The sequence below is a fragment of the Melanaphis sacchari genome, unplaced genomic scaffold (genome assembly GCF_002803265.2).
Source record: "Melanaphis sacchari strain LSU unplaced genomic scaffold, SCAv2.0 Contig111_pilon_pilon, whole genome shotgun sequence".
Taxonomy (NCBI): Eukaryota; Metazoa; Arthropoda; class Insecta; order Hemiptera; family Aphididae; genus Melanaphis; species Melanaphis sacchari.
The window spans coordinates 59046-71481 of NW_020270431.1; the positions used below are offsets into that span (position 1 = coordinate 59046).

At 22.7% G+C, this 12436-nt stretch overlaps 1 protein-coding gene across 5 annotated transcripts in view; it reads right to left on the bottom strand.

Annotated features, from left to right (window-relative positions):
- Positions 1 to 12436, bottom strand: part of LOC112603816 (inverted formin-2-like) — a 54007-nt gene that overhangs the window by 39071 nt on the left and 2500 nt on the right. The window contains exons 1-2 of one of the 5 annotated variants that reach the window (XM_025352584.1): positions 4301 to 4466; positions 3272 to 3505 (exon numbers count right to left, since the gene is read on the bottom strand). In XM_025352584.1, the coding sequence (XP_025208369.1) occupies positions 3272 to 3498 (227 nt within the window). In that variant the 5' untranslated portion in view covers positions 3499 to 3505; positions 4301 to 4466. Of the gene's footprint in view, positions 1 to 3271; positions 3506 to 4300; positions 4470 to 12436 lie in introns of those variants that run through there. The other 4 variants (XM_025352582.1, XM_025352580.1, XM_025352583.1 and 1 more) reach the window with 4 other exon arrangements.

Sequence of the window (12436 nt, forward strand, 5' to 3'; positions counted from 1 at the left end):
TCTACTAATAAAGCTGTAGCTGAATCATTCTGCGTTTTAAATTATCAATAACTATAATTGGAGCATCAGAATCCTCTTACCATAAAGATTATCCAATAAATCAAATAAAAAATGAATTTTTAATTTTTGAACTCATATTAGTATTAAATTAGTTTTTAACTAATTTAAACTCTAATACAATCTAAACTATACAATTTAGACTCTGATATAATCTCAAGTTCTAAAAAAAATATGCAAATATTTGTAACATTTGCAGCCCTAATTATTTTATCAAGTCAATATTATTAAGTGTCTAAAGCGATAATCAGACGCCAGTTTTCAAAAAACTTATCATATTTTATACCTAATATTAAACCAAATGAATCTTACAACAGCGCGGAAGTACAGTATAATATATGAAAATTAATTTATGGAAATATTAAATAAATAAAAATTATTACAGGTTAAAAACTATAAAATAAATGCAATCAATTTATAAATATTTTATAATTATATATTATACAAAGTTGCATATGAATAAATTAAATAGAGGGATCACAAATTTCAGGTTTAGATTCCAGTTAAATTTGTTTATTGCTAAAATACTTTACTTATATTACGATATTTAGTATTAGAAAATCAGTGGCCACAACTATTATTATTAGTCTCCAATTTTGTCAAGGTATTGAATTTATTACATCGTCAAAAACCAAAAGATAATGTTTTAGTTATTTCCTTATTTAAGTTACCGAACAAAACTATAGTTAATTTTAGTGAATTTTAAAACATACAATGTATGAATATTGTATTTATTAAATATTTTAACTTATGGTTAAAAAGTTTAATTTCGAAATGTATTTTTATTTTTCATTGCGTGATGATACTTTACCATTGTATTATATTTTAAATAGTTAAATTGCACTATTTCTAAAATTATGAATCACCAATTTAATTTTTTTGGTGAATACAAAATATATATGATTTTTTTTATCTAAATTTTATTTTGAATTTCTTTAAAAGTAAATACGTATAACCACCTAACCCTATAATAAATCAATAATTTAACTTACCATTGTGTGTATTTATCCCTAGAATCAATTCCTCTGCTCTCATATACTCTAAACTCCACAATCATAATTATATATAGGTATTAGACATATTCATCAATTTCAAATAGCCAATTTTATTAATGTAATAAACAAATCAACAAAATAAAATAAAATGCGTAAGTATAAATAAGTAACAATATCGAAAGTCCAACTCGTATAACTATTTAGCTTTAAAGAAGGTAACTATGTATATGCACCATGGGGCATTGAATATAATTCTATTTTAATAGTTTATTTTGTTGATAATAATTCAATTCTTAAACTAAGTAGATATGCCAACGTACAATTTTAATATACCTATAACATCAAACATAATCACTTAATAATACGGCAATCACTATCTTTTAAAAATGTATAATTTAATGCACGTTGATTATATTTCAATCGTAGTGAAGAGTTTTACCTATTTAAATAATTGTTTAAATAATTGAAATCATTAAAAATAATAATTAATGAAGATACGCCTTTGTTCGTGAAAATATTTTCACAGATATTATTGTATTTTCGTTCTATCCTAATGTACAAATATAATTAAATTATATATATATATATATATATATATATATATATATATATATATTTACTAAATTTGTTAATTTTGTGTTACCAGTTTTAATCAGTATATGATGTATCAGTATTTGGTATATAAAGTTTTCTTGGTATTTCTTTTAATGCAAATTACTGTCAGAATGCACATCACCCATGCTACGAGTATATTAAAAGTCAAACATAATTCCCATTGATGCATTGAAATGTTGAATTATTTTTAGAATACCGATATAGGTAGTTTTTCAATTAACTAGTATTTGATATATCAAATAAATAAAAATAAGTACAAATTTATTAAAATTGAGTAAGATTTTTCCCTAAAAATCTAACCGATAACAATTTCACAGTTTAATTGTTTAGTAAAAATGGAGTGAGAAATAGTTATTAATTATTATACTATATATCAAATAATACGTTTTAAAATAAATATAAATTATATTCAGTGGCATAACTAGCTTAATTGTTTTGGGGGGACTGAAGTCCCGCATTTTTTGTAACTGACACATAATAAAATGATGGTAACTTTATAACACAGTTTTGCTACTAACCAGTAAAAAAAAAAAAAAACCAAGACTTATTTTTTTATAAAAAAATCAGTATTTACTATTTTTCATGAAAAAAAAAATTTTAAAAGTGCTGAACATTTTTGGGGGGACTATTACAAATTTTGGGGAGACCAAGTCCCCCCAAGCCCACCCCCCCTCCCATATTTGCACCACTGATTATATTACTATTTATTAAAATACTATTATGATTCTAGATTATATATCCAAAGCAGTGATAATGATGTAAACACCTTTTTTTTTTCAATACTCAAAAATATTGAAAATTCTCAGTTTTTGTTAGACTTTTAAACGCAGAATTAAAAACAAAATTGAATAGTTCATCACAGACCACAGTCTTCCTGGACAATAACAAATTTGAGTTGCCTTAAAAAATTTTGTATATGCAATATGAGTTGACGAATTGCAGAGATGTTTGTATACTTTCGTTATAGCAACATTTCGCTCGTTTAAAAAAGTAATGGTTTAAAAAACGAGACAATGCGAAGGTCTAATTTAACCTTAATTAAAATATTAATTAGATGCGTGTATTACTTTAAAAAAGCATTGAATGAAATGTAGGAATTCTATGAAGGAAGTACTTTCTAATATAATAATATTAATGAGTAATGACTTTATTCAGATTGAATATCATAAAAAACTGTAAGGCATTATATTATTTACTAACGTGTCCTCGTTCAGTGTGTTTAATCTATTTTTGACTGTTTAAGATAATATCCTTGCATTGAATGTCGAAAAAAATATATTTCGTAATCTAATATCAACAAATCTTATTTTAGCTGGTTCCCCGTGAAGTATACTCAATTCCATAAAAAAAATTAAAAGTTATGAAAATAAAATTATAATAATTATAAAATAAAAATGATGTCATGATTTAAATAAGTATAGCTAATAAGTTTTAACCATTTATTCAGGGAGTAAAATCGTATTTGTTTAATAAATTAAAATGTATTATGTAACTTACATACTTACATAATATTTTTTGAATACAATTTTAAAGAAAACTATATAATTAAAACTAACAATATAAATATAAGTATGCTTATTTAAAACGTAATATTAGGTACTTACTTGTCAGCTTCGTTAACCAATTTTTTGATCGCCAAATAATTATTGACGCCAGGTAACTGTAACATTTTTATACAGAGTTCTGGTTCCCATTTGGAAAGGTTTTCACCATTTCTCATGTCAGCCAACAGCTTTGACCCACTGAGCCGATTTTTCTCATTGTTATTTGCCGTAATGCTGTTAGTCTTCACATGATTCGCTAATCTTATCCAATGATTGTGTGTAGTCATATTTAATCTTAAACATTATTTTTGAACATTTAATTATTAATATATATTTTATCATGTTAATTGTTTAACGATAAATTATTATTTTATCATAATTACAATCATAGTTTTTACGTAAACTTAGCTAGGACTTGGGATAAATTTATAACAATCCTATATTTACTTACTACTATGTAAGCATAAACATTTTAAATACTTTTCTTATTTTGTAATAAAACTATGTGACTGTAAAATTGATTTTATCAATTATATACATCTATAATAATAAAAATCAATGTCAAATTGCAAAAAAATTAAAAAATTTACTGTTCGTTAAAAATATGTACAATGAACCAAGTACTGCATAATCACTATTTAATGTTCAAGGGACTGTTAAATATTTACGATCGATATGATTATACATCGTTTAAATGATGAATTTTATGCATTTTAATCTATACTATACATTTGTTGCGTAATTATAGGTATAAGAGCGGCAATAGGTGTAATATTCATGATAAAATATATTTTTAATATCCTATTTCCATTTTCCAAAGCAGAATATGATGAAATAAAAACTATCTTGTCAGTTAAAAAAATCAAAAAACTTAAAAATAATACAAAATAGTAGAAAATATAATTTTTTTTAAAAATATTGTTTTATAATGATTTTAGATTATATAAAAAAAATAATTTAAAAAACTTAAGGAATTTTTAAGATATTAAGTGTTTACTGTTCAATAATTATCATACATTCTGTATAAATACCGAGCTGATATTTTTAGTACTTAAATGACAAAATATCGTATTGGTTTTATTGACTCACCGCAATGAACAGTGTTCCTTTCTAAAATTGAAAATATAGCTGTTTATTTCTTGAATTGACCTTACCGTTTACTATCATGTTCGTCCACCAACGCCAAGTATAATGTACATTTAATTTTAATTAAATTATTTTGTAACTACACACAATTTTTTTCAGCAGACTTGATTTGTTAATTTTATGAAATATAAATAACTACGGTATTTCAATAATTCGTAAACGACATATCTCTTAATACGGAAATTAATATTTGGATACAAACGCAACAATGGTAATTTTATATTATATTGATAATAACATAAATATATTTATTTTTTTAACGATAAAGTGTAAAACGTAAAAATCAAAATATCAAAAGTAAGTATATATATTTTTTTTAACTGAGAAATATAAAACTATTCTAAATTATAATATTGTGAACATGTAGTTCATGCGGACATAAAACGCTGTATGTACTTATATACGTCATATCGTTTGTGTGAAAAAATTAAAATGAATTTGTTCTGTAAAAAAGTATAACGAGTGATAATATAATAAAATATACGCATGTAGTGGCGACGATGACGTAATGATAAGTGGCTGTTGATAAATGCGTGGGTATGTATGAAATAAAAAGCAATTTAAAGAAAAAATATAGTGTTTCAACCAGTCCACGATATAAAATTATTTTCGCGCGTTTATGGTCACAATTACTGACTGGCGTACAAAGAGACTTCGACGACAAAACGCGCGATACTTATCATCATGTGGCACTAAAGCTGTCGTCCTAATTATTTGTTAAATTTTTTTCTACTCGAATTGGAGGTCGAACGACAATCGTTTATATAACACCCCACGTGAAGTCTGTTTTATTCAATCGTTTAGATAATATTATACATGACAACACAGTAATTATTGATGTTCTTACGCCAACCAATAGCCATAATAATACGTATCTACATATATTATGAATTATAGTAAACCTTCGTCGAGGCAGACGTGTTGTGTACAATAGCCTCAATAGACTAAATAATGTGGAGCGCAATGATAGATATATTAAAAATTCCATTACAATATATACGTGTCAAAGTTATGCGCAATGTACTAAAATTAAAATAAAAACAAACGACGTTACCGTCGTCATATAAATAATTATAGTTTTATAATATATAATATATACTCTGTTTTCTAATCCGAAAAGTTCCGATCACATTCAGTGAAACTTTGATTCAATTAATAATAATAAAATTGTTAAACACCGAACTTATATAATCTAATAATAAACTTATATATAGTTGTAGCTAATAAATCATCGTTTTGTAATATACGGTGAAATTTATATCAGTGAAAGTATGTTATATTATAATGAGTACTGTTGTGACGAAATTGACTTCAGATTTGATCACGCGTTCGTCTCCATTTGTGTTTTTGATGACATATCGAAATCGATGATTTTTATCATTACACGTCAAATTATAATTGAATCATAATATTTTACATTTATACACATTTTACATAATATTGCACAGTCCGTAAAAAACAGCATTGACTACACAAAAAATATGAAAATTGTTCAGAAGAGCGTTTTAAAAATCTAATAATTCTTAATATTTGAAGTTGTTTAAAAAAAAGAAAATTGTGTAAATGAAATATGTATTGTTTTTCTTTAGTATAACGTTTTAACTATTTCGATAAATCCTTGAAAACATTATTAAGTTTTAATTTTTATTAAATATGATTTTTCTAGAATATTTACTATTTAGAAATACAGTTTTTCGCATAATCTATTTGTCAATACTCAGTTTCATATAATTTTATTTCATCATTTATATAGGTACTGTTGTTCCATAAATTGTCCTATACATTTAAAAAACAAACCACAATTATAAATCGATAAAAGCTACAACAATAATATTATAATATTTATCAGAAACTTGGTATTTATTTTTTAGTTATAACAAGAAGGTCGTATTATTTAAATAATATTATATTTTGATTTATTGCAATTTAGTTCTCAGATATTCTTTACAATCACAGTGCAATATTATTCAACATTTGTGTAATATATACGTATGGGTAGTTTATTTTCACAGTTGATTAAGTGTAAAATAATCTCTATTCACTAGCTAGATATGGTGCCATCACAAGAAAAGAAAAAATTTGGATTCAAAAATGCTTATTACATTAAAATGAAATTTTCTAGTTATGTGTATTTGCCTATATAAAACTGCCAGTACTTATAATATAATTTTTTTAATTCATACCTAGTGATACATAAGTATAATGCTATTATGTTAATACTTAGTACGATAGTAATAGTAATATGAATTGATCCTCATTCTTAAATAATACTGTCTCCATTAATTGCCTATACTTACTATGATACGCTTATTATGTATGTATACTCGTGTATAAATAAATATAAAATATATATAACATTTGCGTATTATTTACATTAATTAATGAATACAAACTATGAATTCCTGAAGCGTTGGGTCTCGTAAATAATAATGTATAACGCGTGTGTTTGGCTGTGTGTGTGTGTGTGTGTGCGTATACGTGTGTATTTACAAGTAATATTAAATGTCTCACAAATAATTACATTGATTACAATTAGCTCTTACCTACTTAATAAAAAAAAGGTCATATAACGGGATGTATTGTTCTTAATTTTTACAATCAAATAGAAATAACAAAAAATTGAATCTTAGTATACCATACCTAAAAATACATATAACTATATTGAGTAAATAATATATAGGTATACATGAATAATTCGTGAGTCATTGGTAATATATTCGAACATAAATCGCATATTTTTATTTCTATATTTGATACGCGAAACGCAATACAACAATATCTACCAGTTACCAGTTACACTGCGTGTATATACAATATACATGAAACGTTTATCGTTATTATCATTATTAATAATAAGATATATTTAATTGATTTTATGGAAAACATTCAAAATTATAGACTAGTTATGTCAAATTTCAGAAATTCAGTTTTTGCAAAATTTCCAATACAATTTGAATATTTTCAAAGTTAATGGTAGACACTTGTAAGCTGTAATGAATGTGTTAAATTTAAATTCAATGAAAAATTATAGCACATGAAAAACGACCTTTTGCAGAAAATGTCTGCTAGGTTTCTCTATTTCTATAAAGTATCTTATAATTTATTGATAAATTTAATATTATTATAATTTAATTAATTCATTAGTAATTTATTTTTATATTTAACGGTAAGTTTAATTCATTTTTTCCAAAAACAAATAAGTACCTAATAACTAAGGTACAAATTTGAAAGCAAATGTCTTTTCTTTTTTTTTTTGATAATAATAAAAATATAATTCTTTAAGGTAGAACTTTGATTATCTGAACATTCTGAACTAAAATGGAATCGCAATGAATTTGGAAAGTGAATGTTCGGATACTAGAACTTTTTAAAAATTGTGTATGTAATTTTTTACTTAAAATGTATCGTGTTATATTTACCTATTATTAATTATTATCATATATTACATAATTATAAATAAAATATTATTATAGGTTATATATTATAATATATGTAGGTACTATAATGTACATGTATGTAATGTACTAATGATAAATTTTGACAAATATGATAAAATCGATTTACCAACCGTAGGTATTAGCTTATCCATTCGGATAATAGAACTTTGGGATACATCGGTTGAAGTTTATTGACATTCAGATAGTTAAGGTTCTACTGTACATAAAAATGTATTTCATTCAATTTCTAAATTAATATAGGTAAATATTATATTTACTTTTTATTTTACATTTTTTTACCCATAAATTCCCATGAATAATTTTATTTTTTATGCTTTATTATTAATTGATCATAATAGTTTAAAATAAATATACGGTATAAATCGATAAAAGCTTGCAAAGATAACGCATTATGTTTATGTTTTATTATTATTGTTGAACATATCTAAAAAGTACTCGATAAAGTTAATTTAGAGTTTATCAAACTACTTATAGATTAAAAAGTATTATCTAAGAGTAAATTTAAGATTATTTTCAATAAATGTTTTCTGCCTTTTCCCACATTTTAAATGTTTTTTTATTGTTTATACTGTTTTTAAATCCGAACCCAAATAATAACAAATATTGAATTTTAAAACATATAATAATTATTATTATATTAAATATAAAAAAATGAGAAAATTTTTCTCATGTATTATTGTTATGGACTTAATAAGTCTACAGTTTATTGACATAATAATTACATAAGTACGTGGTGGATAAGTTTAAAATAAATTCAAATATTTTTAAAATGTTATTGTGTAAACATATTAATACATAATTATATGTATATATGATGGCAAAAGTTTTATGTCACATTAATACTAATGTTTTTTTTAATTACAACCAAAAAACTAAAATTCTTAATGAAATAAAATCGTAATTTCTTAAATAAACTTTCAATTTTGTCGAAATTTAAACTTAAATACTAAAAAAAAATTGTGTTCGTGTATTTTTGATATATAAATGCAATAATAAAAAATTATCAAGAATTGAGGAACCTTCTTTCAAATTTTCAAAGTGTTCGATATATAAATATTAATATTTTTTATCAAAATAAACCGAAAAAAAAAATTGAATTTAAATTTTACTATCTCAAAATTGCACTTCTTAGAATCAATAATGTAACCTAACCGGTTAAACATATTGTTTTTTGATACAGAATTAATAAGATTTTTTGAAAAGATTAAGGAACTCATTATTATTTTAATTGGATGTCACATAAACATTATAAACTTAATTTACTATCTAGTCTGTACGTATAATGCTACACAAAAATATAGGTACTTGAATATTTAAAAAAAATGTATATTATTTTTACCAATATCACTAATGTAGATGAAGGTTAGTTTAACTTCGTTTTTGAAATAATAACAATAATAATAAATGCTAGCCATATCATATTAAATACCCAAATGGCTTGTAATATTTTTTTGTTACTTGTTAGTTATCTTGAACTTAATTGTACATTTATATTTTTACTTGACCAAAACTTATCTCTAAACTCTGTAATATTATATATACAAATAAATAATGTGACCAATAATAACTATCATTAAAAGTTATACAAAATAAGAAGTCATACTTTTCTTGAACACGGCAGAATTTTTCTTAAGTTCATATCTTGAGATCTTAAAAATTATCAAGTACATAAATTTGAATAATAATTAAATTATGAATATAATATTATTCATACTACATTATGTTAAATTAAATTTAAAAAAATTGTATTAAATCAAGAAATAATTAATGTGTGTTATTTAATATATATTTTGTATATTATCTAATACAATAGGAGTAATATATTTATAATTTTAATAATTCAAACATCCAAGTTGATGTACTTAATTTATTTTAATGATCTTAAAATAAGAATACTTTTCTATTTTGACAACTGATGAGTTGTAAAAATATTAATTTTATAACATTTTTAAAAAGTATTGGTTTTATCTATGTAAAATACTGAAATAATATACTAGTACGGATTTTTGTAATAATAAATGAGTTTACAAAAATTATAATAATAATTAGTAAATATTTGCTTACTTATATAAATGCATGTTATTGAATGACCAATATTTTGTCCTCCACATAATAGTATTGTCAGAAATATTTAAAAAAATGTACAGGGAAATGAAATAATTTTTATTAACGCACACCACATGTATACATTTTTCATTATAACATTTATTATTTATAATTTATTATGTGATAATAAAATTATTATTTAAAAAAAAATGTGATATTACTGTGAAAACAAAATTCTGTAGTTATTTCTTAGCAAAAAAATAATAGTAATTTTAGAATATGGATCAATTTTATTTGTGAGTTTTAAGCTATTCTATGTCCAACAAGTTGGAATAAATAAATTATCAACTATAACTTATCATAAAAAAATGTCACAATAGTTTTAAAATATAGTATTTAATGATTTATCGTATTGAATATTATAAATTTTAATAAATATTACAGGAATCATAATATTATAGAAAGGTACTAAGTGGGTATATGAATTATGATATTTCTATGAAAATTTGCAGATAATAATATTATTATCACCAACTTGTATATATATCAACAACCTGTTAATTTGTTTTTTTTTTGAAATAATTATATTATTAGGTTAAATTCACTGTATTTATAACTCATAATGATAATTGATAAGTAGGGATCTGGTTTATTATTATGTAATAAATATACAATGTTCAATAACAGATTAGACTGATTAAATATAATCTATAATATACATAAATAATAACTCTAATAATCGATAACATGCCTTTTAGTAAATATCGTTAATTAAATTATTCAATTAATTAATTTTTGCTTTTTGATTATATATTATATTATTTATCGTAATCAAAATGATTTTTGTCACTAATTATTATATTATATGAACCATATTTTTAACTACACATATTACTGTATAGGGTTTCCATATTTAACAAACAACGTAGTATATATTATATTCAAAAAAATATTTTTCATTTGCCTAAAAAACCTCATAAATTCAAAAATAATTAATAAATGCTTTAATTGTTGTTTATATTGTTATATAGCATAAGGTGTATATTATAAATAATATTATACAAGTCGATTCTTTGGTAGACACTTAGATTTTAAGTTGGTGAAATACTACCTGTAACTTATACATCAAAATTGTTTCGCACAGGAAAAACTCACGACGATTATGTTCTCAGTAATTTTATCAAATTTTCATTTTATATATATATACATATATAGAAGAAAAACATATAAATCTATCTCAAAACTTTTTTTCATATCATTTTAACAGTCAAAATTGTTCATTATAGATTCACTTTTAAATTTTAATTAAAATCGAATTTTTGATTCTAGGTGTATAAACACCAATAATGTTTATTCATTTAGTTTCTTTATATTTCCAGTACATCTCTGTGGAAATGTATGTATCTTGCTATTTTTGTCATTTTATCAAATAGTTTTATAGTTTGTAAATAGTATAAAAAGACAATAACCATTAAAAACAAAATTAAAGTTCAGTGCAAATAGTAATATTCGTCACAATACGCAAGTTGAAAAAAAATTTCAATTAAATTATGAGCATACATAGTAAAAATTAATCAATCTACAACTTTTTGTGTAATTTCTAATAGAAAATTAGATTTAATTATTACTATAGTAAGTCAAAAATAAAATTTTCTAATATTTAATAAAATAATTTGAAAAATCAAAACAAAATTATGGGAAATAAGAATATATTGTAACAATAACCCGATTTTTTGACAAAATCGGTTTTGATTTTTAGATAGTAATTCTAAACAAATAATTGTATAGAGATTGTATATTTTTTAGCAATAATTATTTATAATAGACATTTCTGGATAATTTGATAATTTTAAATATTTTTGCTTTATAGAGTTATTTATAACATTTAAAGTTTTCCATTTATTTTTGTTTTTTTTTTTTTAGTTTATGTATAACATTTTTGTTATTGTAAATAAAATCCATTCAACATTCTTTTTAAGTTGTTTTTACTGGAATTAAATAAAAAAATAGCGTAAACTCACATAAATATAATATTCAAGAAATATATTGCTTGTTGAAACTTAAAAAAATTCACTACAACAATTATTTACTACTATAATTTCTCACACACAATGACATTTTCAAAATATTTAAATTTTAAACTGGTTTTAAGGTATTCGTATGCTTCTGAAATTGTTATTTTTTTTTTTACAGTTAACTGTTAATAAAAATTGTACTCATTTAGTTGTTCAACAGAATTAAAATAAAATACATAGCTCTTAATCAGCTGTTCTTTTAACATTTTAAAATATAAAAATACAAACCTACCATTTTTTTTCCAAACTTTTAAAATTCATAAAATACTAATAATGACGATCACATAACATGGTTGAAAAATAATCCGATTAGTGATTACCGTATGGTGTATATGTAGTGATCTATCAATAACGCCGCGTAACTGCGTAAGTTACGTAAGTAAATAGTGTAACTATGATTTTATATTTTTATATTTGAAATGCTTTCAAATGCCTTATAATTATTATCGTGTAAAGATAAAATGCATCTAATTTGGCCTTAAAGTTGATACAAAAAAAGC